Here is a 25485-nt window from a genome sequence, read left to right on the forward strand (position 1 = left end):
GGAGGGAACCTGGGTTGTGGCATGTGTGGAATGAATGCATGGCTAAGAGTTGGGCAAGAGTGCACAGGAAGGAGAGAAAGGTGGTGAACGCACCAATAAACTGTAAGACAGGTAGTTATCAGGATTAAAATGACTAAGGTAATACAGCTTTCATGGTACTTTGGAGCTGTTACTTTATTTAATCTGCCATTTTTGTTATTTGCCTTGTTACAAAGAACACGTAGAAGGACTCAGATTTCAAAGACTGGCTCTCTGAAGGATAAAAATACTTGAAAAATTTTTAGAATCCTTGCAGAGCCTCAATCTGAGGAAGACAGCTCATGAACTTAATTGCTATGCATTGAAGTAACTCCTTAACTGCAAGTACAATTTAAAAGGGTGTATTTTTGTCTGATGTGAAAATTCAGAAAACAGTTACAGACAAGCTAATAGTTTTTCATTAAAATATTATTTTCATGGGCCAAAATCTACTGAAAAATATCAGGTTTGCTCTACAGTGTTTAAAGAATTTTACTTTTCTGTAAATAAAGTAAGTTTTTTGGGGGTTTTTTTAACTGTACACTCTCCTATGCACCTGTAGTACTAGTAATGGATTTCAGAAATGCCTGAAGAGTCTAAGACAGAGCAGCAGTTACATGGGCTACACTGGAACAGCAGTGCATCCAATGACTTGTGTTTCCTTTGCAGGCATTACGAGTAATGGCAAAAATTATGCGGGAATGCTGGTATGCCAACGGAGCTGCCCGGCTGACAGCTTTGCGCATTAAGAAAACATTATCACAACTTAGTCAACAGGAGGGGATCAAGATGTAATCCTGGATTTGCTACCGAAGAACACTGTAAAAATCCCTATCTGCACCAGAGTGGCGTGCTAAGAAGGTTAATTGTTCTACCTCACTGGGGGAACAGAAGGATATTGCTGCCTTTTAGTACTTCATAGGAACGTCACTTAGGATTTTTGTGGATGTGCTAAACAATTGTGTTGGGTCTTTCTGTGCACTATGAACCTCTTTCCCAGGTTATTTACAAAACATCATGTACTCTAGTTTCATTAATCTATAATTTTTTTCATTTGGGAAATTGATAGCTGGTCTTGGCTAGTTAACTGTGCTAAAAGTAGGAGGTCACTTCTAAAATGAAACTGGTTTGCTATTTTGTTCTACAGTGCATGATGGCTCTTAAAGCAACTTTATTCCTGCCTGGTACATTGACTACTCTGAACCACTGTCTCGATTCCTTGATTCAGATTGTGAATGTACTATTGGAGTAATATTGGAGTATATACTATTGGAGCTAGCTATTAAGGTGGTGCATCTTTTGGACTCTTACCTTGACTTACAAATTGACCTCATTCAGTTGTGGGAACATAACTTATGCAACTATACTTTATACTGGGTTTTTTCCACTTTTTCAGAACATTACATTGCCTTCAAAATAGATTGTATTACACCAGTAAGTGCCACTTTTGAGTCTTTTAATGCAAAATAGTAGGGATGTACAAAGCTTATGGTACTTTTGGTTTCAAAAATACAAGTTAAAAGTTGTTCCTTTGCCTAGCTAAGTGCTAAATCTCACTCATTGCAACAGTGAGTACATAATTGATAAAATATCTGCAATTTTACCAAAATCTGACTCTTGAAACCACTGTAGGAGTTTTAAATAGTGTAAGCTAGTAAATTCACTGTCATATTTTGTAATTGTCAAGTTATGAGTCATAATTATGTAGATTTTTTTTTAAACAAGTGGTACTTCTAAAATGCTTGAAGTATCTATCTACTTCAGAAAAGTAGCAAGAAAAGTAAAATGTTAAGGGAGATTTTGCTTCATTAAATAAGTATGAAAAGCATATTTTCTGTGCAGTTCTGCTGAGTCTTAAGGCTCAAAGAACAATATTTGCAATTACACAATGATTAAGTGCACCTGTCATTAGAGAAGTTATTTGGGCTTTTTACTAGACAGTTCAAAGCTGCTTATAAGTTTTATGTGCATGTATGTTGTGTGTGCCTCATACACAAAGTGGTGAGCTAGAGAAGGTGGTGAGCTGTAGGTCTTTGGATACAAATATCAGGGGATTCCAGCAATCCTCTTCATTGTTAGAAGAACAAAGCTTATGACTTGTGTTGTCATAAGAACACAGAAGAATATGCATGGCTTTAGTCAAGATTTCCCTGAGTTTTTAAGAGTATTGTAGTATTTTCACAAACTTGTTTAGCAATTAAATTGCATCCTGCCCCAATGTACAACAAAAACCTGCTGTTACCAGGATATTTTTTAAATTGCAATTTTAGCAAGAGTCTGGTTGGCCTTTGGTTTCATTCATGTCCAAAACATAGTATTTCAGTATGCAGATGTGCCTGGTAATTAATATGCTGCCTAACCTGCCACTCTTCAGAACACATCAGTGCCCATCTCATTACGCAGCACACGTGGCAACCTTTAACTCAGCTTCCCGCTCATCCCTTGGCATAGAGCCCACTGAGAGTTTGTTACCAAGAGGGTGGCAGTGGCAGGTTGGTTGCTGGCAGCAGCACAGTCGAGCTCTGTGCCCTGGTGATGTGTGGCAGCTCAAGCAGGAAGAGGAATGAGGCCCAGGAAGGAGATGCTACATAGGTGACACGAGCCTTACCCAAGAAAAGCCTTAACCGTTAATTTTTGTTTATTTCTGTATTCTTACTGCTTGCTTGGAGGTGAGTTTAAACTACGTCAGAATTACAGAACTTCAGAGGTCAAACTGCAAATAATGAAATGCTTTTGTCAACAGCAAAATGGATGAGTTTATTCTTACTGGAAGACAGTATCCAGGAGAAAAGGGAAAAATAAGAGAGGTTCTTAGAAACCAATTAGGCTTAAACATACATGCAGCTGTCACACTTATGTTTGGCATTATCTGACAAGTGAGGCTTATGTGCTTCAGGCCTCTGTCAATCAAAACCGGATTAAAAATTACTTCATGTAGGTATACATGAAGTATATACTTCATATACTTCATTTTAAATAAAATATGCCTTTGTGTGCATGGACAGTTGTGCACCACAGAGTTTTTCAATTAAATGTTAAAAAAAAATTGAATATAACAGAACTCCCGAACCTCTTTTCTTGGCAGCCTCTCTAGCAAGTTCAATGTATCTGTACAGATACTTTAAAAAAACAGGTTATCCTGAAAATAGATCAGGGTCTCCATCTAATTTCAAAGGCTTCCTAGTTAGCAATTCAACTTTTTTTGTTTTGTAACTTTGTTACATTTCAAGTTTTCATAGGTGTCCTGGGGTCCTTACCACAGATACAAATGGTACCGGTCCTACTTCAGAAATATCAGGCTCCTGGTGTGCCTCAGATCTCTATAGTAATTTTGGTAGTAACAGGAGTGTTCACACTATCATTAATCAAATAATTTTCATGGCTCTTTTTAGCACCGACAAAACCTTATCAGCAAAACATTTAATTTCCTAAAATATACAGAACAGTTCTGTTGCATTTTAAAGAGGATATACAGCAACTGGACAGCTTCATGGCATGCAGATGGTTCTGTCAACAGTGTAACTGTGTGTTATACTGTATCAACCACCTGCAAATCTTCGCTCTCCTGAATTGCTCTTACTTTGTTCAAGATTTAGCTTTGTAATAGAAGCTTGCAAAAACAAAGCACAGAAGGATGCTTGACACTGTGTTATGACCTAAGGAACAGTGTTTTAGAGCAACCTTATAATTCCTATTAGGCTGCAGAACAAGAAAATTGTGAATAGAGCTATATGTATCCTCAGTTCTGACACCACAACTTCAAGGTTTGTTCTTCTTTTCCGTTATATGAACACCTTTTACAAAGGCTGTGTCTGTATATATTATGTAACTTTAAATGTTACCTGTGTAAGATCATATCTTGTATATATGGACACAGGTACACATAAGTATTTTTTAAACTAAGATTGTAATATCACCAGATCTGCTCTTGGAAATCCAGGGGGACCAAAATATTTTAGCATTCAAAATATTAATTTTGTATCATTTCAAGTATATACCAAAACAGTTTCTGATTAATATTGATGCAAATGTTTATTGTAAATATTACATGCATTACACATTCACTTAAGTTTTGTGGATTTAATCAACTTTACGTTTTAGTAGCATTGAAGCCTCAGTTTGGTTTACAGACTTGTGACCAGATGGATATGGACATGGAGAACAAGGAGCATTGGAAATAGTCCGATGCTGAAAAGCCTGAAATGTCATTTTTGAAATGCTGGAATTCTTCAGGGACCCTCCAACCTTAAAAGCTGGAATTCTGGGATGTTTCTCAAGCAGACTCTCAAAGTATGACACACTGTCACCCTCCTATGGTTCTGCTTGTAATCCTAAGAAAGACTTTGTACATAAGTAAAGACATTGGTATCGACTGTATGGGGAAATGAAGGTGTCAAATGAAGTAAGAGGCTATTTTATTTTTTCAGTAATGGCTCTGAGTGTGATTGCCATGAAATTCACCTTTTAGTTAGTTCCTTGTTTATATTGTGCCATTGAAATGATTGCAAGATGTTAATCATTTTGTTTAAAAAAACAAGCAAACAAAAAAAATCCCTTCACTATATCTGTTGCTTTAAACTCAAATTACCTCTTAAAAGACCAAGGTACATTTACCTCATGTGTATATAATGTTTAATATTTTTCAGAATGTTCTCCAGGTTTGCAGTTATATGTTTCTAGAAATATGGGTATTGCTAAATTTACAACTTCAGTGGTACTAAGTGTATTATCTGGTGCCCCAAAACACTTTATTTTCTGTATTTTATTGTATTAGCAAGTTTGCTGCTTTGTCACTGTAGCACCTGCCCTTACATAGCTGTGTGGATACTGCCTTGTAAATTTTACTTTTTGGATGATTTGAGGATCCTGTACAGATGAGTGTCACTTTTTTAAACCTTACCAAATTGTGCATTTCCCTTACATTTCTGAAAATATGTATTGTGTTTGTAGAGTATACATTTCAATGGGTTGTAAATAGAACAGTAGAAGAGTGGATGCTTATGTTAAGTGCTAACACTACAGTAGAGAGATTAAAGCAGTGAAAATAAATAACTTTTTTCAAAATGCATGAATTGTCTTTCAGAACAAGAAGTTGCAGGTAGATACAGGTTTGTGTGTGATGTTCTTACCTGCTAATATGTGTGTTTATTGTGAGTTCCTTTCCTCAGAAGGAATTTCTTCTAGTACAAAAATGCTGAAAGGATTTGCTACTGCTGAGGCAATCCACCTCATCTGTGCAGTATGTACATAGTGCTAAAGTGCCTGTTCGTCCTTGCCTCCTGCAGTAATGTTGGTGCAGGAGCATTGCTTGTGTCTCTCATTTCCTGGACAAAATTAGTAATGACAAATTGTTCTCTCTCTATGTTTGCATAAAAATAACATTAAGTCTATTTTAGTCTGTTTAGGCAGCTCAGCACCTCAGTGCATCCCATAACTGAAAGTAAAATCTGCTTGTGTTGGAGTGGAGTGTTTCTGTGCAAAACTCAGTTTCAGGCTGGTGTTACATTTCTGAAGGAAAGTGGCTATTTAGACACAACAAAAATAGAACATCTTGCCCTCATCTGAGTTTAGGTTCATCCTTCAGTTTTGGCTCAGACAGAATTACCAAAAATTACTACTTTCAGCAAACTTTCTCCACAATGGGAAGCTATAAGGTGTCCAGATAAAGCCTATAGCTACACCAAAATACTGTGTTCCTTTCAAATGCTTTTACAAGAGCAATGATTATTTTGGTGAGAACACATCCCTCTCCCATGAGTGGCTAAAGGAAAGCCTTTGCTACCCCTGCAAGCAACCAAAACTCAGTAAAATCCTGGATCCCTCTACTGCATTTAGTAGTAGAGGAAATGGGTGGCCTGGAACTAACAAAACAATGTTGCTGTCTACCAAACTTAGGTTTCATGACGCAGTTTTCTCTATTTCAAGCTTTGAGGGCCTGAGCCTAACAACTGAAAATTCATAAACCACAAGCAATTACCACAAGTAAGTTAAATGTGAGGATGTTTTAGGTTCATTTTAGAGGAGACACTGAATTCAGGAGATCTGCGTGCTGGTTTGGATTGCAAGTCAGCGTAGGGGGTGGCAGACTTTCAGCTGGCTGTTTTGCACAGTATAATTAATTTTTAAAGTGTGTGACTTTTGAAAGAAATTGTTTTTAATACCCACTGCATCCAAAACCTACTTTCTATAGGTGCAGCAAAGCTAAGAGTATATACTTCTCTGCAGTACCAAGTACGTTCTAGTAATTTCCTTCTGTCAATTTTTGTGGCATTGGTAACTGATGCACAGTAATTGTAGACTAGCATAAGGGTGGTCCTGGCAGAAAATATATTCCTTTCAAATAGGAAATCAGAAATTCCAAATCTCTTGCTCGGTGCTCTTACTAGCTTTTTTTATCTATGCAGCTAAGCCCTAATGTTTTTATTTGAACAAACAGTGTTTATTTTTTTGCTGAAGAAGGGTAACTGAAATCTCACACTGCAAACCCCCTTATCAACATGATGGGCTGCTGGGGTTTTCAGTCTTGTAGTTCTGTCTTGGAGTGACTGGAGTTGTTCCATGTCTTCTAGGTTTGAAAAAAAAAGAAATGTTGGCATAGCGTTTCCTTTGTCAACTTGCCTGGACTGCAAATAAAATCCAGTAGTGCTCAAGAAACCTACCCCCTTAAGTCTTCCTCAGAGTTTCTTAAAAATAAGATTTAAATCCCCAGTCTCTGAGCTGAATTGGTACCTGAAATCATTACCTCTCTTGAGAGGAAGAAAAAAAAAAAGCCAGAGCAAACCATACTGATATGTTCCTATGCATGATTGCAGTGTTTTATTGGTATTAAAAGATTTCTCAGTAGAGATGAAGAGTCGGCATCCTCACAATGTGTTTCTAATTGGCTCAATTAGGAAAATGAGAAGAGCTCTCCCACCTGCCAGTAGCAGAAAATCTGTGTAAACAGTTGAAGAATCAGGCATATGATACTCAATTTTATAGAATATCAGATATATTTGTGTAGATTTTTAAATGAGGAGTGAAGAAGATAGGAATATGCCTTTAAATCCAAGCAGGATGCAGAACTTGTGGGATGCACAGTGAAGGAAAAAGGACCGGGAAAAAGGGAGAGGTTTAGGTGACCTGGAGAGGAGTGAGCATGGGAAAATAGAGGAATAAAGAGATAAAAAGAGTGGGTCATATATAAATAGCAGACCAATCAGTGTGCCAGTCTGTCTGTGCCCAGCACAGCCTCTTCCTTTATTTTTAAATCCCTTCCTGCCTAAGGAACTCAGTTCTGGGGCTGCAGGGCTGTCTGAGCACAGCAGCTGGAGCCAGAGCACAGCAGGGAGGTCCTGTGGGTCTGTGGAGAAGCAAGGGGAAAGAGAAGAGTGAGCAAACTCGAGTGTCAGCAGCAGGAGTGTGACCATAGGTCACGGATGCCCGTGTGTCCACAGTGCCAGCAGTGTGGCTCCAGGCACGAGCGGCTGGAGTGGGACTGAGCCCCAGGCCCGGAGCCGGTGAGACTAGGATTGGGACAGCTGCTCGCAGGGTGTGCATCTGCCTCTGAAGATGTGGGGGTCCTTAATGTTGGCTGTTCTGATCTGTCCTTATGTTTTGGTGGCTCTGCATTACCTGCTAATGTGGATAAGCAGTTACTTGTTTTCCGTGAGGATTTGTGCCCCAGTGCACTGCGCCAGTCCTGAGATTGCTTGCCTGGCTCTTATAGCTTGGGCAACAGAAGTTTGTACATCCAGAAGTGAGCGTCACTGTTTTGATTCTTGGCATTGGTCGTCAACCCACAGGGGCTAGAAAACATCTACTTTATTACAGTATTAAATTAAGTATCTGAAAACCTAGAAAGCAAAGGCAATAAACAACTGTCTTAAGAAAAGGTGTAGAACAAGAGTTAGTGATAAATTCCAAGTTGACTCTGTGTTGTAATAATTTATCTATTGCTAATTTGCATTAATAAAATTTTCCCATTTCCTTCTATACTTTGGGTGTGGGAAACATGTGTGTAGTCCCACTGTTCAGATTCTTAATTAGTACAGGAATGGGGTAAAGAATGGCAAGAATTCTGTGATACTACAGTTGCTGTCTAATTCTTACATGTTTCCAAAGAGTGGAATCAAGCTGTGTTTCTTTTGGTTTTTGCCCTCCTGTGGCTTGGACTCTCTGACCTACATCTTCCATGAAGATATTTTTGTTGTTAATACCAGAAGGGCCAGTAAGACTCAGCTCTGGACAATTCTTCATGGCAGGGAGCTACCTTTTTCTTACCTTTGTTCAGGAAAATGTTTTGCCTATGCTTTTTTTTGCAAAGATAACTCTTTTCCATGCTAGATGATAGAAGGCTTTAAATTATGTACTGTGAGACCTGAGCTCTTGCAGAGATCCTCATTTCCATCTATCCAAGTCTGAAAGGTCCATGTACTGTTGGTCTCTTCACTGCAGTAATATTGTCAAATTGCTAATTGCCATCTCTTGCAAAGGCTTCTTGTGCAGAGGCTCTCATGATTGCAGGCATGCAGCCTCCTAAGCCTCATATATTTGCTGGTAGAGCATGCTGATAAGCATGGCCCTTTCTCAAAACCCTTGGAAGATTTTTGAACTTCTCCCTTGCTGCAGACACTCCAAACCCACCTGGACACATTCCTGTGTAACCTGCTCTAAGTGACCCTGCCTTGGCGGGGGGCTTGGGCTAGGAGATCTTCAGAGGTCTCTTTCAACCCTAACAATTCTGTGATTCTGTGAACTTCAACAAGAAGAAGAGAATATTGCAAAGAAAAACATATTACAATTTTTTTAACTTCTTCAGGCTGTGTTATCAGTATATGCAGTATGCTCACAGCCTCTCTCCTAAAGTTCATCACTTCTGGTTCTTCAAATAAGCACGTGCTTGAGAAGGAGGGGTGGATGCTTTGCTGCCTTTACTGTCGCTGCAGTCGCAGGAGGCTTGAAGTACAATACTGAGGAAACTCATATGGTAAAATTTACCTGAGAGCTTGCATACAGATAATCTCAGTGTAAATGTACAAACAGGTAAGCCATTTTAAAGAACATTTCCAGGAAAGTAACTTGTCTCTGTTGATCATTCTGCTAGTCTGAGTTCTAGCTCAAAAGCAATGGTTAGGTTCTTAGTGATGTCTTCCTTCGAAATGATGTGTTGCTACAGCCATTTTTGCAGTTTCATGTAGCCAGATGTGTTTTGTTGTCTCCTCTTCCAATGATGTTGCGTTCAGCAGCTGAAAATTCTTTTGAATTGTTTTTAAAAGAAATAATTTATGCTAAGGCAGTATATTTAAGAACAGATGTTTTCTTTAGACCATTTGAAACCTGGATGAAGTTAAAGAAACTTATTTGTGGTTCAATTGATGATAAATGTTTAGATATCACTGTTTTTCACATCATGCCACTCATTTGTAGAAGCTGAATGACAGCTTGGGGATTTTTTTCATCCAGTGGATCTTCTCTTTTGGGAATAATTATCTTAGTATTTCTGTGTTGCACTTTCTGTGTATTTAGTGTTGTAGTATGGAGAAAGACAATTCCAGCACTCATCTTGCTGACTTGCTTACTTCACTCCTCTGTTTTAGCTAACACAAAATTCTTCCTGCTGTCATGTGTTCTGAGTCACTGGCACTCAGTTCTCCGTCTATCCCCACAGTTCCATTTCCTACTCCATGTCAGAAAGCTACTTGAAAAGCTGGAGGCAGTTGTTTTGGTTTAGTTGATTTGAAAAGGGTCTTTTTCTCTGAAATTTCTCAAGGTTTTCTTGCTTTTTGTACAGCCTGGCTCTTTGCTGGAGACTTTACTGAGAAATTTTACCCAGCAGTTGTATCTCCCCTTCTTTGAAGTCCTACCATGATTGTGGATGAAGGGAGAAGAATTCTCACAGACCTCTCTTGACATGAGCTCCCTAACTTGCGCACCCCTGCACACAGAATACTTCACACGAGGTTGTTTTGCTTTTGCTTTGTCCCCTTACTCCTCCAGGTTTACAGGGTGAAACATCTCTGTTGTGTGCTTGAAGTTTGCATAATAAAATATCTCTATTGGTACGGACTATGACTCCAGTATCCTTAATGTTCAAAGCCTCTGCAAGAATTTTACACATTAAGCAGTTCTAAAGTGTACAGTAAAATACAGCAAAGTGTAATGCTCTATTTCTTCTGTATAATTTTGTTTAAAATAAGTTGTGATTGCAAGGTTCATGGGATGACTTACAGAAGTAGACCTCTGTATTGTTTATGATGCCATCCTGGAAAATATCTGAACTCAAACTAGATAAAATTCCTAGATAAAATTTCATTTCCAATGAAATTGCTTTGGTGGAAAAGGAAGGAGAGAGAAGACTAGAGACGATTCGGTGTTATCTGGGGTGAAAGGATCATTACCATGTTATCCCTCTTTTAACAGTAAAAAGATAGCTGCTCTGGTTGGAATTCTTAAAATCTGTGCTTTAAAGAATTCTTTGTTTACAACAGCGCTTAGGGAAACCAAAAAAACAGAGGTAAAAATAGAATCAAATCAAAAGACCAGTGATGTCACTTTGAAGCTTGTCAACTTCAATATAAACCAACATGTTTCCTTCAGTGTCCATCTGTTAGACATGATTACTAAGGCAGCTACACCCTAAGATAAATATAAAACTTATGAGAAACTCAAATATTTATAGATCTGGGTTGGTTTGAATTTCTCATTTACATGTTCATACAGTCTGGGGTTATGACAATTCTTACACATAGTGACTGAGCTCCTGAAGATTCATATTTGATCAGGAAGCAAAGAGATTTAGAAGAAATTTGAAAATATTTTTTCTGCACTCCTGAAGGTTTTAGTTGCAGCCACATGCCTTATCTAAGTGATACTGGAAAAATTAGCTGGTCTGCTCAAGGCAAAGACATACTTCTGAATAAGCAGTGGTGTTGAAGGAGCTTCCAAGACTAGCTCTGTGTGACTGATTCCTGAGGCAAAACTGCTCTGGCAGGGGTCTGGTCACTGGGGGGCTGTGTGTTTTCATGTGGTTGTTTTTCCTTAAAGTCTTGAGCACAATTGGAGCTGATGTATATAGGCCAAAGTTCAGGAAGGTGTCATCTCTCCTGTGAGTTGTTTACTGTGTCTAAGCTGGAGTGCAGGAACTTTATAAATTATTACAGATATTTCACTTATGAGTGACTGATGAGGTTGTGAATCAGTCCCTCAAATACAGACCTGTGTGCATTTTCTGGCTCCCTGTCAGCTTCTTTCAAACTATCTCCTGATAGTTTGAATCCTGTCAGATGAATCCTGACATTTGGAAAGCAGGAACTACAAGTCCTTGCAAAGCATGTGACTGTGGGCCTGAAAAAGATGGTCAGGCTGAAGGGACATTGCTTATCTCAGTTTTCTCAAAGTTTTCTCAGACTTTGCAGGATTGAGAGAAGAAAACAAAGCTGATTCTTAAGCAAAGATTTTCATGTCAGGCTGTTCTCAAAAAAATGCATTGGAAAATTTCCTAAAAAGCAAGGAAGGTTTGTCTGAAGTCAGAGATGATCACAGAGAAGATAAGAGATGAGATAGTTTTCCATCACTTGGTGTTGCTTAGGCACAATTTAGTGTGGATTGATGGTTTTTTACCTGGTCCAGTACCTCCACTCAAGTAGACAAATATCCATGTATTCACAGGTGAGACAGTGACACACACACTCTGAGAAAAAGCCTCATCTCTCTTCCTTAAGGAAGGCTTGGGAGTCATTTGACAAGCTAAAAATAATTATATAGAGAAAATCATAATAGCAAGGAACATAAGACAGGTATTTTTAAAGGTCTAATAAAGAAACGGCCATGCAAACACATAGACACGGTCTGATGAAATAAAAATTCAAAAGACATGGATATGACAAATCAAGGATGAAAATTCAAGGCTAAGAAAGTGAGAAAGAAAGAAACAAAGCTGTATCACTACAGTTCTCATGCCATCTGTGCATACGAGGAGGTGCTAGACAGAATTTTGCTGACACATCCTATTTTGAAAGCAATGTTGAAGATAACACAAGTAGTGCATTGTCTGTACTGTAATTTTTGATCTTTCATACAGAAAATCGACCCAGAATCAGTTTGTTTTTATATGGGCTTTGAACTACAGCAACAAAACCATGTGCAAACATGGCTTGTTGTAATCTGGACAGTTGGAACACGGAGATACAGAGCAAGTTCAACGCTCCAGTACAGAAGAGTGACAAGATAGCCACTGAAGGAGAACACACTCCATATCTAGGAGGAATGCCACGACTCTTTCTATATACCAGACATCTATAGTGAAAGGACATAGAAGAAGCGGGAAGAGACTGATGTAGTAGATTACGTTTCTGCTGTGAATGTGGGGGAAAAGTTACTCCAGATTATTCCATTCTGTGAAAGGCGTCTTGCTGATGGCTTATGGGAGCCAGAAAAAGCAGTGAGCTTTGGCATCCTGGACTGTGACGGGGCTTCTTCCTTTGCTTTCATGGCACACCACAGATAACTTTATCTTGTAGCAAGTAATGCTGGGCAGCTTTAACCTTTCTGTCTGCAGACACAGTCCATGTTTTAGCCTCCCACTGCATGCTCTGATTAGCCCTACGGTTACTCAGGAAAGGACCACATTAATTCATGTGGGACAAATGCACAGGGAAAGCGTAGCCCAGTAGTGTATCAGGGAATGTGAGTACCCTCGCTGCAAGTAGGACAATGCCAGCATTGCTAATGATTCCAGACTCCCCACTGCAACATTTATGCATTCCTGGCTGGAAAAAGTGGGTTTCCATTCAGGTACATTTTTGTGCATGCATGGTCTTATCATGGCTGCAATGCAGCAAAGCTACACTTGGATCTCCTGGGAAGGGGAAGCTTGTTCTGCCAGGAGGTCTCTCACTACTGGTGTTTTTCCTGGGTTTACGGCGCAGTCCTCTCCTGTCCTGTTCCAGGAGTCCAGCTGACAAATGACGTCCAGGACTGCATTCTCCATAAGTCAGGTTGTTGCATTTTGTTATGGCCACCACCATAATGGGAAGAACAGTAAAAAGCCCCTATTTTTAGGTACAGGTGTTTTGATTTCTATTATTCTTGTTTATGTAATTAATATACAAACTGATAGATATGAAGCTACTTTCCATATGTTTGTTGTGTAATTACAAACCTATCTGGATGCAGCAAGTGTTTTGGCATGGCTGCCATATGATTTGTTGTCTTCATGCTCTCAAGGTTTTTCAGTATTTCAATTCTGGTTTTATTACAATTGACTGTGCTATTTAGATCTAAATGGGATATTTCCGTGCCAAAAAAATTCCCTTATCTACAAAGACACAGTACCATTCTGTGAAGGTAATAACAAGCATTCATTTCTTGTAAAATATTTTTATTAGTCTTAGTCTAGTTCTTTGTCGCACTTTACAAGTTTGAAGTTTGGCATCTCCCACACTTGGTTTTGTATATGTCTTATTTACTGATAAATTAAAAAGCTTATAGAGAAGAAGAACAGATCAAGAAATCAGGTCGTGGCTGAACTTTTTTTTTTTTTTTTTTTTTTGTAATGCCTTTATTCTCCTGGCTGCAATACCTGACATTTTCTGTCAATGTACATAGTAAAAGATTGGCACAAATTTAATTTTCTTCTTTGACTGTCATGTTCAGGCAACATTTATTTGTTGATTCTGTCCTCACATTTTTCTCTTTCCTTAGTTTCAGTCATGAGCTTGACGGTCACATAGATAGATTCTTCCAGGTGCCTATAAGAAACAAGACAGGCTGCTATGTAATGATATCTGTCTCCACTTTATGTGGCTGCTTCATGGTAAGCTGCAACCAGAGGCAATTAATTTCTCTGCAATAAATCCTCAAGCTTCTAAAACTTCAATACCTCTATGGAGCTGGAGGAAATTTAAGTTAGGTGAAGTAAAAGCAGGTATGGAAGTGGACCATATGCTTTCTTTTATTTCTGTGTGTGATACAATACAATCCACTACTGATGCTTTTCTTATTTGTCATAAGCCCTACTGTAGCACTGCTAATTCTGTCATTTTTGGCTGTCAAAGCCTGTCACAAAATGGATCAAACTCAAATGCATCAATAATATGTATACATTAATGCTGAACATCTAAAATAAGGTATTTCTTTTCTAAATATTGCATTTAATACTCACTGCAAAATTTCATTGATTTTTGGAAAATAAAATTTTCTGAATACTGAGAGGGGAGGAGAGGGCAATTTTAAGAGCTACCAGTCAAGAATTTTTAAAGGCTTCTCTTTATTTCAGTGATTTCTTTGTTTTAATTGGAGGAAAAAAATCTCCCCTCGCATTTAGGAACTGTAGGATTGTTCTTGCACCTCAGGAAATGTCTCAGCACTGCTATTTTTACTGCAAAATTCTAGTAGATTTAGGTAGGTTGAGAGTTAATCATGTCTTACAGCAAAACGTAAAAGCATCAAATCAAAACACTTTGTCAAAACTTACATTATACTTCTGAAGCATTCACACCTGAATTTATAAATTTTACAGATCTTGTTACGTGAGATCATTCTGCCTTTAAATGCTTTGATTCTTTTAATCTGCTAAAAGGAAGGTTGGATTTGATAGTTCCTCAGCTGGTTTTAGTGATCTGCCTACGTATGGTACCAAAACAGCCATGCCAGTACACATCTGTATTTGTAGTTGGAGTCAGCATGGCTTGGGTTGGAAGGAACCCTAAGGATCACCTTGTTCCAACCCCTGCTGTGGGCACGGACACCTTGCACTGGACCAGGCTGCTCAGAGCCCCACCCAGCCTGGCCCTGAACACTTCCAGGAATGGAGCATCCTGAACAACAAGGTTCTCTGGACAGCCTGTGCCAGTGCCTCGCCACCCTCACAGGAAGTATTTTCTTCCCAATACCTGAACTAAACATGTTCTCTTTCACCTTAAAGCCATTTCCCCCTTGTCCTGTCACTAAAAAGTCCCTCTCCAGGGAGGAACTCTCCTGCAGGCTCCCTTCAGATAATGGAAGGTGCTGTAAGGTCTCCTGTCTTTCGTATTGCCTGCATCTATACCACAGATGATGTACAATTGCAATTCAGTATTAGAAGCCATCTCAGTTTCTCAAGTAATCTTCAATTTTCAAGTACTTAGCAATGTATTGTCAACAGACTAGAGGGGATTACTGAACATAATTGTGTGATTGATTTATTGTACTTAATTCATGGAAGTAGAAGGTAGCCCTAGTCTGAGTGATACTGTGCTTTCCACAGAATGAAAGTGTCTTTCTGTTGGACTTTCAGGTTCTTTGCTTGCTTTTCTCAATAACAAACACCACATTTCATTTTTTCATTCTTATGAGTCAGTTTAGGGAACCACTCAAATCTATGAGCTTCCTGTTCAGACCTATGAAAATAATATTTCCTGCAACTTTAATAAATTATTCTGTTGCAATTGAATTAAATCTTTTGGATAAGATCAGCACTGTTGGAAGAGAGAGAATGAGAAAAAACAGTTGCCAGCTCTACTTTCCATACTGAAGATCAAAGACACCAGATAGCAATAAATCTTTTAACTGAGAGTGGAACTATACCTCTTATGAGTCTTATTCTTCTCCAAAATTAAACATTTTTGCTTTAGGCATCAGAGATGCCTAAAGAGATGTTGCTTCTTAAGAACTGAACAGCAGTAAATTTGTTTATAAAACCCATTGCAATTCTGCAGCCAGATTATCTACTGTACAGAACACTCACTTTAAAATCCTGACAATATCTCCTGCCTTTAATCTTGTTAAAAATGCTAAAAAAATGTAGAGAATAATAACCAAAGTCCTTAATACATATCTACTTAAAAATGTGCCCGGGCCTGAAAAGAAATATATGTCATCATTAAACACTTTTTTTTTCCTTTTATTTTTCTTTTTTAAGAAGAGGCCACAATGCAGAAGCTGAAAAGCTCAGTGGCAAGTGAACAATGTTGCTGTGAGATTCTTTTCTACAAGAGATCCAAAAACTCATAATTTAAAGAAGTTGATATTTTTAGTGCCAGACTACTTCAACATGAGTGTATCCTGGTATCATTAATTCCAAGTTAAAAAGGCTGACTTTTCAGATATTTATCTCTTAATGAGAAAATCTTAGTCATGTCCTTTTAAGGTTCTCTCTAGGGGGGAAAGGGAGTTCAGTTGTACTTCATTTTTGTTCAGGTTTATAATTCACTTGATATTTCTGATACAGAAAATAACTTTTGAAGTATCTGAATTATATGGCTTTGAAACATTTTTTTTTTACATGCCTTTAACTTTTCAGATAGTTATCTCTGGTTTTGCTTGCTGTTGCTTAAGGAGAGGCTAGAAAAGAACATGTGATATGATACAGAGGCTTTTAATTTTCTTTTTTCAAATTAACAAATATTCAGGTTACCTTATATGTTATGGAACTGGAGAAGAGTACCCATTACAAATCTGTCTAATATTATTTACATTGTTTATTCACTTACTTAAATCCTAATTAAGCAAAACTTTACTTAATAAGTTGTTGTGCTGGTTTGGCTGGGATAGAGTTCATTTTCTTCACAGTGGCTGGTGTGTGGCTGTTTTAGATTTGTGCAGAGCACAGGGTTGATAATTTAGAAATGTTTCTGTTATTGCTGAGCAGGACTTGCACAGAGCCAAGGCCTTTTCTGCTTTCCATACTGCCATGCTGGCAATGAATGTGAGGGTGCTTGGGAGGAGACACAGCCAGGAAAGGTGAAGTGACCCCAGCTGACCAGAGGGATATTCCAGACGCCAGGACATCATGGTCAGTAAATATAGTGGAGGGAGTAATGAGGAAGGGGGCACATTTGGAGTGATGGGTGTTTGCATTCCCAACTTGTGACATGTGATGGGGCCCTGCTCTCCTGGGGATGGCTGAACACCTGCCTGCCCATGGGAAGCAGTGAATCAATTCCTTGTTTTGCTTTGTTTGAGCACATGGCTTTTGGTTTTCCTGTTAAACTGTCATCCTTTCAACCATGAGTTTTCCAGCTTTTGCCCTTCCAAGTCTCTCCCCAGTTCTGCTGGAAGGACAGAGAGAAAGAGAGAAAGCCTGGCTGCTGGCTGGGGCTAAACCAAGAGACCTGTTGAAATAGAAAAGTGCTCTTTAAAATAGCACCAAGAAAGAATTGATTTCATAGAATACAACTCTTACTGATCAATGAGTTCATAGTCATTGGCACAAAAAGTACCATTTGACAAGGAACAAGGAATGTGCTTTGATTTTTTTTTTTTCTTAAAACAATACAAGAATTAGTTAGTAGCTCTACTGATAGGTTTATCAATCCACCCCTGCTATATCAAATTATTTTCAAATGCAAGCATAGTAACACAAGTTAATGAGAAAAATTTCCTTTTTTTTAGGTTTCATTGCAGACATGACATCAAGAAATTTCAGTAGAAATTCAGCCTTACTACTACGAAACTGAGTCACTGTTTAACTACATGCAGTTGGTAATTTATAACTGGTCAAGTTTTTAATTTTTGTTGTAAGTGGTCTTGTCTATCCACATAATAAATTATTTGGACCAGACGGTAAACTGGCAACAGCACATAGGCACAAAAAATAAAAATATCTTCCTTAATTGTGCCACTGCATTGCTGACCTCAGTAAGGAATGTTCATTGTTTGAAAAATAATCCTTTTGATGACAAATTCTGAATTAAAAATAACCTCTCAAAGTTAATAAATCTGCTGTGAGGAATGTGTAGCATTTATTGGACATCTCACGTTGTGTACAAAACACTCAATGGTATTTCATTTCAGGAATAACAGACCAATCTCATCAGGAGTCCTACTACCTCAACTCTAATACCTCACAATTGATAAGACATGGCTAATGATTCATTCCCTTGTACATGGAAAAGGCTAAACAGGATAAAAAGACTGTGATGAAGTCCTCAATGTCTGTTCTGTTGCATTGTACTTCCCAAAAGAATGTAAGTTTTTTAATTACAAGTGCTGATGGCTGAGGTGATTATAAAAACCATGATGCAGAAACAAAGCAGAAACCCAGCAAGGATAACTTCTCAGTAAATAATAAATATTACTAGAAAAGACTCTTAATCTAAACTGCCTTTAGTCATGATGCTTTTTCAAAACCTTCCTGATTTTCGCATCTTGACATTTAAGATTACATAATAAAATCATTGAACAATCGTTTTAAGAATAATTTCAATTTTTATGAAAGTATTTAAATTTATTTTATTTAATTTAAGCAATTTAATAGTTGTTTAAAATAATTAATGTAAGTTGTAAATGGAATATTATTTAATTTTGCCATGTCCTACATTAAAACACATAAACCACTGCATAAGTGTGGAAAGCTAAATAGATTATGTTTTTTGAGACTGAGATAATTTTATTCAACTATGTATTTTCTGCACTGTGCTTTCTCAGACCTGTGTTATATGTTCTTCTGAAGAAAACAGTTCTATAACTATGCTCAAAGATTTTTGCCAAGATTTACTGCTGTCAGCCATACACTCAAGCAGCTGCAGTAGCAACAGAGAAAGAAAGGGATATATAACTAATTTTCTTGCAATTAATTATACGCTGTTATTTGTCACCTTTTTCATAGTATCTCTAATTCCTCTGTGTCTGATTGCTAGAACAGACTGTTTTCATTAGCTCTTCTTGAAAAAAACCCTTGTGGAGCAGAATGGTGATGTCAGGAGTTTGCTGCAGTGGTTGTGGATACAGCACCGCAGCATAGGGGCAGCGTGCCCAAGGCAAGAGCAAACAGAATTTCTCCTGCAAATACGTGGTAAAAACCATCCTCAATTTCTGTGTCCTTTGAAGCATTTGAGGCCATAACACCTATGATATGTAATCCCAGTTTGTTTCTACTACATCTTAAAATACGAGAAGCTGTCACGCAGAAAATTGGATAGGCAGTAAGGAGTTTGAACTTTGTGCTAGAAAGGGATGAAAACAAGGAGGTTTTGAATGTGGGAGATGGGTCTTGACATTTAGAAAATGCCTTCAAATGTAGAGCATTTCCTAGAGGTGAAACAGTTTTGTTTGTGCTGTCTTTTGAGGTGATCAGGTCTTATTCAGAGATTGAAAATGAAACTTTTGGGTTTTAATGCCCAGCAAGGCTGAAAAATCTCAGCAGCTTGATTTGTTAGGTTTCTCTTCCAGCAGACACTTACAAGTGGTCACTGGCAAAGGATCAGCCAGAAGAAGGGTGCTTCCAGCTGTTCCAGATTTGTCCATGAGTACTTCAGACTCCAAGAAAAGCCCCTTACAGCAGTCTCTGCCCTGTTTGTGAAGGCCCCATACAAAGCCTGTAGGACTGTGTGGAGATTCAGGGGGGGAAAAAAGGCCTGAAAAAGGTTCTGGAAATCATCAAAGCTTTCACACTCCTCCCAAGGGAGAGAACCCTTACCCATGTGCTTGGAAAACATTTTCATAGACTGTTTCTGGTGGATATTCTTCAACTTCCCTAGGCAATACATTCCAAAACTTCGCTAGACTTATCTTTAGAAAAGTTTTTTTTGTCCAACTCAAATTTTCTTTGCCTCTGCTCTGGTGAAGGAAAATAACATATGTATGCCACCACCCATCTGCAAAAAATACTTGTTGACTCTTGCTTGCTGTCATGGTGCTACTCAAAAATAATGTCAGATGACTGATTCAGGGTGTTTTATTTTTCCCCAAACAATCAAAATAAAATTATTGGTATAAAAATTCTTATTTCTTTCCTTTGCTCCTCTTCAAAAGAATCACTGCCCACTATCCCAATCTTTCAGTACATTCCCAATCCTTCACAAGCTACCAAAATAACAACAAGTCCCAACATTGCTTCAGCTGGGCTTTTTAATTCCTGTGATGAGCAACCCACCCTGAACTAATCTGAAGACTGCACTCTACTTGTCTCACTTTTACTCACTGAGTAATACAGTCAGATAGCTATCAACTTCTAGAAGTTTGGAATTAATTACTTTCAACAGTTTGGAATTAATTACTTCCAGTAATTTGGGAGTTGGAGCTACATAATTCTTATGGTCCTTTTCAGCTCAAGCCAATCTGTGATAATGTCAAGGTTTAATTAACACAGATGAAATAATCTGCCACTTCCTGTGAGAGCATTTCTGCTTTGCTGTAGCACTTCAGCCTTTCTATGTCTTGATTTGGTATTAAACACATAATACTGATCAGCTGAATGTGATAATGCTAACTTCAAGTATATATGAATTAAACTTTCATTTTGAAGTACATTTACCTTAATTTTAGACCTTGCATTTACCCATTCCTGGAAAAAGAACTGATCAGAGGTTGGAAACAATCCTAGACTTGGCAGAAAATGGTACATGGCAAAACTTCTGGACAACTCAATTTTGGCTGATGACTTTAATGCACATGAGTGCATTGGCATGTGAGCATTTGCTGTTATTCTATGAGCAGTAACAAGACCATTTAGTTACGGTGGGTCAAAAAGAAAAGGAAAATTAGAGTTTTTCTAAATCTGTAAGTAGAACTAGGGATGCCTTGCCACTTGTCAGTGCTCTAGTGACTAAGTAGCAATACTAGAATTGCAGTACTAATACAAAAATCACGTGTCACAATAATAAACAGGATCAAAATAGCAAACATTAACTTAACCAGCCAGAAACCCGCGTGCCTGAGTCCTCTGCTCCCTTACCTGCACTGCACCTGGAAGCATGCCCTTGGTGCCTTCTGGAAAGAATGAGTTTGCTTTGTTTGCTGCTTTTGCATCTTTTTAGGACCAAGATGGAGTCTTTAGGGCTTTTGTAGAAATAGCACCTTCAAAGTCTCACACTGTTCTTTAACACACAGTGTTCTGCTCATAGCTAAGATATTCAGAAGCTGCACATGCTTCACAGGGATACATGACTGATAATATGCTCCTTAGAGAAAAATTCAAGGAATGCAGGAGGAAGGTTAAGGAATGCAGAATCCCTGCAAGTGTACTAGCTCGAGACATGTGGTCTGCTTTCAGCTGTTGGGTTTTTCTGTTCACTGAGGGTCTTAACTTGTTTTACTTCCATTGTTGCATATGTCCTTCAAGTTATACTCTGAGCAGCTTTTAATAGGTATGATAATTTTTTCCCCATTTTGGTCTCCCAGCATTACTATAAAGTCCCCCATGTCCTTTACAAAGAACAAGATGTCAACCTGGTTACCAAAAGGCTGGTGAAGCAGAGACAACTACCTGATTTTGTGTATTGGTTTTCTTGGGCCTGCAGGTAACACACTGAGAGATCAAAGAGTGGATTGTATTATTTGGTCCAATGTTGGCTGCTGTGAGGAACAGTTCATCCCCACAAATACAAGAAGCACAGAGGCAGGATGGGGAATCCCTGTAGCCCAGTAACAGGAATGAAGCACTGGGAAAGCCGTTGGCCTTGCTGTCCAGCTGTGAGTCCCTGTGGATGACCCTGCTGCTGGAGAGGTTCTCTGCATCTGGCCTCTGGCTGGACTTGCCACAGCACATTTAGAGGAGGAACCAAAGGTGGAGAAAGGGAGGAAAGGAAGGAACAAGCACAGGAAAAGAGAGGGAGGGAAAAGGGGATAAAAGGGGCTGCTTGTGTGAGAACAGGTGGCTGCCATTACACTTAAGATCATTATACTTTGGTCATTACATTAAGGCTGCACTCTCTGCTGCACTCACACATTCTGTTCTGTTCCATCATGAAACTCCATTTCTAGCTGCTATAAATACACCTTCATTTAACAACAGCTCTTTCTTTACGAATTGCAGAAGAATTTTAAGTACCACTTAGGATTGTGTTTCACTATTTTTCCCATATCTTCAAATCTAGGAGGTACAGAACAGCAAAAAACACACCAGAGAGCTTTCAGACCCTGTAAGTGGTTTTAAAGATAAAACTTTGGTTCTGTTTTTGAAAATGCTCTGACACTTCTAAATGTACAAGATGTAAGTACCACTTGATAAAGAACACTTTCCTCCTCCCCAGGTTTCATTTCATTAATGTATCTTCCATATGTGCTGCCTACTGAATTAAAGCATAACAAATAGTGCATGTAAGGTATACAGGTATGCATAAAGGACATTACTTATTTAATTGGTGACATCAATAAATTATTACTTGATTTTCCTTTTTGGCACAAGTAAGAGCACTTTTAAACTAAGCTACTCTTTAATTTTATTCTTTTAAGATGCTTTAATTTTATTCTTTTAAGATTTTTTTTGAGAGGCTGCAGATTCTCAGGCTTTCCATGAGAAGAATGTGGCCACACAGAAGGATGAGAGCTCACAGCTTTTGGGATGTTGATAGCCACATCTGCCTCAGCTGCACTGGAGGAGCTGAGCTTTAGAGGATGGCAATCCACCAGCACAGCTAAGAATGCAGGAAGAAGTGTCTGGTGAAGGAACTCAGGCAGCTGAAGCATGAAGTGTATGCAGTGTTTCCAAGCAGTCAGTTTCAATTTTATGTTTCCTTATACAGCTCTTGCTCTCACTGCCTTGTCCCTATGCTCGATCCCTCTCTCCGCTCTTCTCAGAGACACGTTGCTTCTCCTTTCCTAGCAAAGACATCAGAGTTCTCTAAATAACTTCCTTCACTCTTAATATGTAAATTACCCATCTCTATATATATTTTTATTATAAACAGCTACATAAGATGGGATAAATAGGGCACCTTTCAAAATTTTTATTACAGCATTTTGAGAAGTATTCAAGATTAATGCATACTACCAAAGTTCTACCCTAATTTACTCATGTCACTCAAGCGTAGGTACAAATGGGAATAGGCACTGATCTGTAATTCATGTAATTATAATGTCATCTTGACAGAACTTGATAGCTAATTTATGGAATAGCAAGAATAAAACAATTTCATTGTAGCTAAACTGATTAGTTTTAGCAAGTTTAACTAAGACTGATTTAAATAGTATGACACAAACTGGTTGCAAAAAATGGAATTTTCTGCCTTCCCCTTCCTTTTTTATTTAACCTGTCAGTCTACATTGATTTTTTTTTCCTGTTTGAAAGTAGAAGCAACTGCACTATTGTCAATTAGCAGCATAAATTATTTCATACCACCCACACCCTTTTCTGCAAAGCTTACAGACTGTTCACACTGAAATAAATGTATAGAAGAAATGAATTATATACAGTCCTTCAAAGGTTACAATTGAGAGAGAATTATAGCTGTTAAAACATGGAATAAAATGAATAAGGCTCTTTGGATTCTTTAAAATATTTCACTGTAGGTGCAGGTTATGATGTAATTTTGAACTCAATTCCATAGTACAGAAAAACATAAAAATAACCTTTGGAAAACATTCCAGAAGCAATTTGGTCCTTAAACACCATATGGAGAAGTAACTAATCCTATACACAACTAGATGATTCAGTGGGATAATCCACAAAAGAATTTCCAGATGGCATTCTCAGTGCTCTTCAACACATCCTTTTCTATCTCCAGCCCATGCTTATGAAATGCTGGCAGATGCATTGCTGCTACAGAAGCCTGAGTTGAAAAGCAAAATGAATATCCATTTTATCTGTATCCAAAGACACAGATGACACATGGATGTGTCATCACCAGCTAAATGCTGTTATTTGTCCCCTTGGATGGTGAGCCAAGGCCAGCAAGAAGATAGAATTTCAACTGGCATAAGAACAACCCATCTCTGCTATGGTACAGGTGTGCCAGGCTTGAGTTTAGATTCAAATTTAGATAATTAGGATGGCTGAAGGATTTGACTGGATTGAACATGATTCCATTTGAAACACTCTTTTCCCACATTTCAAAACTCCAGGATCTGCCAGTGTAATCTCCCTCATTTCCAACTTCTCAAACTGAAAATCAGCTTCTTTTTTTTTTTCTCTCAATCTCTCAATGTTATTCTAGAAATAATTTTGAAATTACCTGTCCAATTAGAGGGTCTTTTACATGAAGGTACTCCAGACACTTTCTAGCAACCCTGGCCCTCATGCAGCGGTCTGGAAGGCAGCAAATTAATACAGATCCATTAATACATATTTCATTACAAAGAGTACACAGCACAGAGACTGCAGAGCATACAAAGCGGAGAGAGAGATAAAAGCATCTGACCAAATAGCAGACATGTATCTTAGTGATTTCTTTGGGCATTATTTTTAACATCACCTTCTTTAGCATGGAAGGACATAGTAATTACACTTCACTGATGAAGTTCTTCTCTGTCAAAGAGAATGAATGGTCTTGATGCTCCCACCAGTGCACAACCTGGTTTTAAATTATCCATTTCATAAGTTCTGTTACCAAGAAGTGTAGTTTACTTCACTCAGCATTCTCATTTGAAGAGAAGCAGGTAGGGCTCTAACCCGGTAACTGATTTCAGGTTAAAATTTAGACTGACAGGTAACTTTAGTTTCAGGTGGTTTGCTCTGCTGAGAAAAGTTATGCAACATGAAGCATAGCCAGGTTTCTTATAGTACCTTTATGCACATCAGAACTGTCTCTGAGCAAACGAGATCCATTTCAAATTCCTTTCTGAAACAATAGAATAGTTTCTCAACTTGCGCTCACTGATGATGACACAATCTTATTTACTTCTTTATTACCTTCACAGAAATTTGAATTAATTATATCTTCTTCAATTATTTAATCACTTTCAGTTGACTATCCCTCCAGACTTGATGTATGCAACATTAATTATTTGCCTATGGCAAGATTTTATGAACTCTAATATGCACCACATGTTCAGCTTGCTCAAAATTAATTGCAGACATTGTATTTGGCATTAATGTACATCTTTAACTGGTTTTAATTTCACATCTGTGTTGTTTTATATACAGCATTCTTTATCAGCATAAATTCACACTGCTTCTGATGTGTGTAATAGCAGCCATCAAACCCACCTTTTATATTAACATTTTCCCTATTAATATAAATCTAGTTTTCAAACATTTAAAAAAAAAGTAATTTGAAAATAATCTTCTTATTCATATTAGTTATTTGGAAAGTCAGGTGGAAAATGCTGGCTGAGATCTAACAGAGAAAATGTAAAATCGCTAAGCTTTGCCTGAACAAGAAGGTTTGCCTGTTTAAGAAAAAAATCTCTTCGAAAGAGGCTTTGTTGTGGAAATGCGTGCTTAGGCCGAAGAAACAGCCAGCAGCCTGACTTACTAGCTCGCAGCTTGCTCGGGACAGCCCAGGAGTGCTCCCACGTTCCTCTCGGCCTGCCCGGAGACACAGCCGAGGCCTCTGCAAAGCCCTGCCTTGGCCGCAGCCTGGCGGCGAAACCCAACCAGCCCCAGCACAGGAAAACGGTTCGACTCTCGCTAGGAAGCTGGCACTGCCTTATCATGCAGGTATCTAGCTGTTGATACACAGATTAGGCAAATTAATGCTAATTAGGGTAAGTTCGCCAGTGCTGTAAGCACCTTTCCAATTGCAAGGTGTAGACACGCTGAGAACTGCCGCAAAGCAACGCGGCACATCTCAAACGAGACACGAGGTGTGTTCAAACACAGCACACTCCCTTCGCTCCGCGAAGGGC

General features: G+C 38.4%; 1 protein-coding gene across 1 annotated transcript in view; it reads left to right on the forward strand.

Moving 5' to 3' along the window:
* TGFBR1 (transforming growth factor beta receptor 1) overlaps positions 1 to 6000 on the forward strand; it is a 35961-nt gene extending 29961 nt beyond the window's left edge. The window contains exon 9 of the mRNA XM_058821102.1: positions 688 to 6000. Within this exon, the coding sequence (XP_058677085.1) occupies positions 688 to 813 (126 nt within the window). The 3' untranslated portion in view covers positions 814 to 6000. The remainder of the gene's footprint in view (positions 1 to 687) is intronic.
* The last annotated feature ends 19485 nt before the right edge of the window (positions 6001 to 25485 follow it).

The sequence above is a fragment of the Ammospiza caudacuta genome, chromosome 1 (assembly GCF_027887145.1).
Source record: "Ammospiza caudacuta isolate bAmmCau1 chromosome 1, bAmmCau1.pri, whole genome shotgun sequence".
NCBI classification, from domain to species: Eukaryota; Metazoa; Chordata; class Aves; order Passeriformes; family Passerellidae; genus Ammospiza; species Ammospiza caudacuta.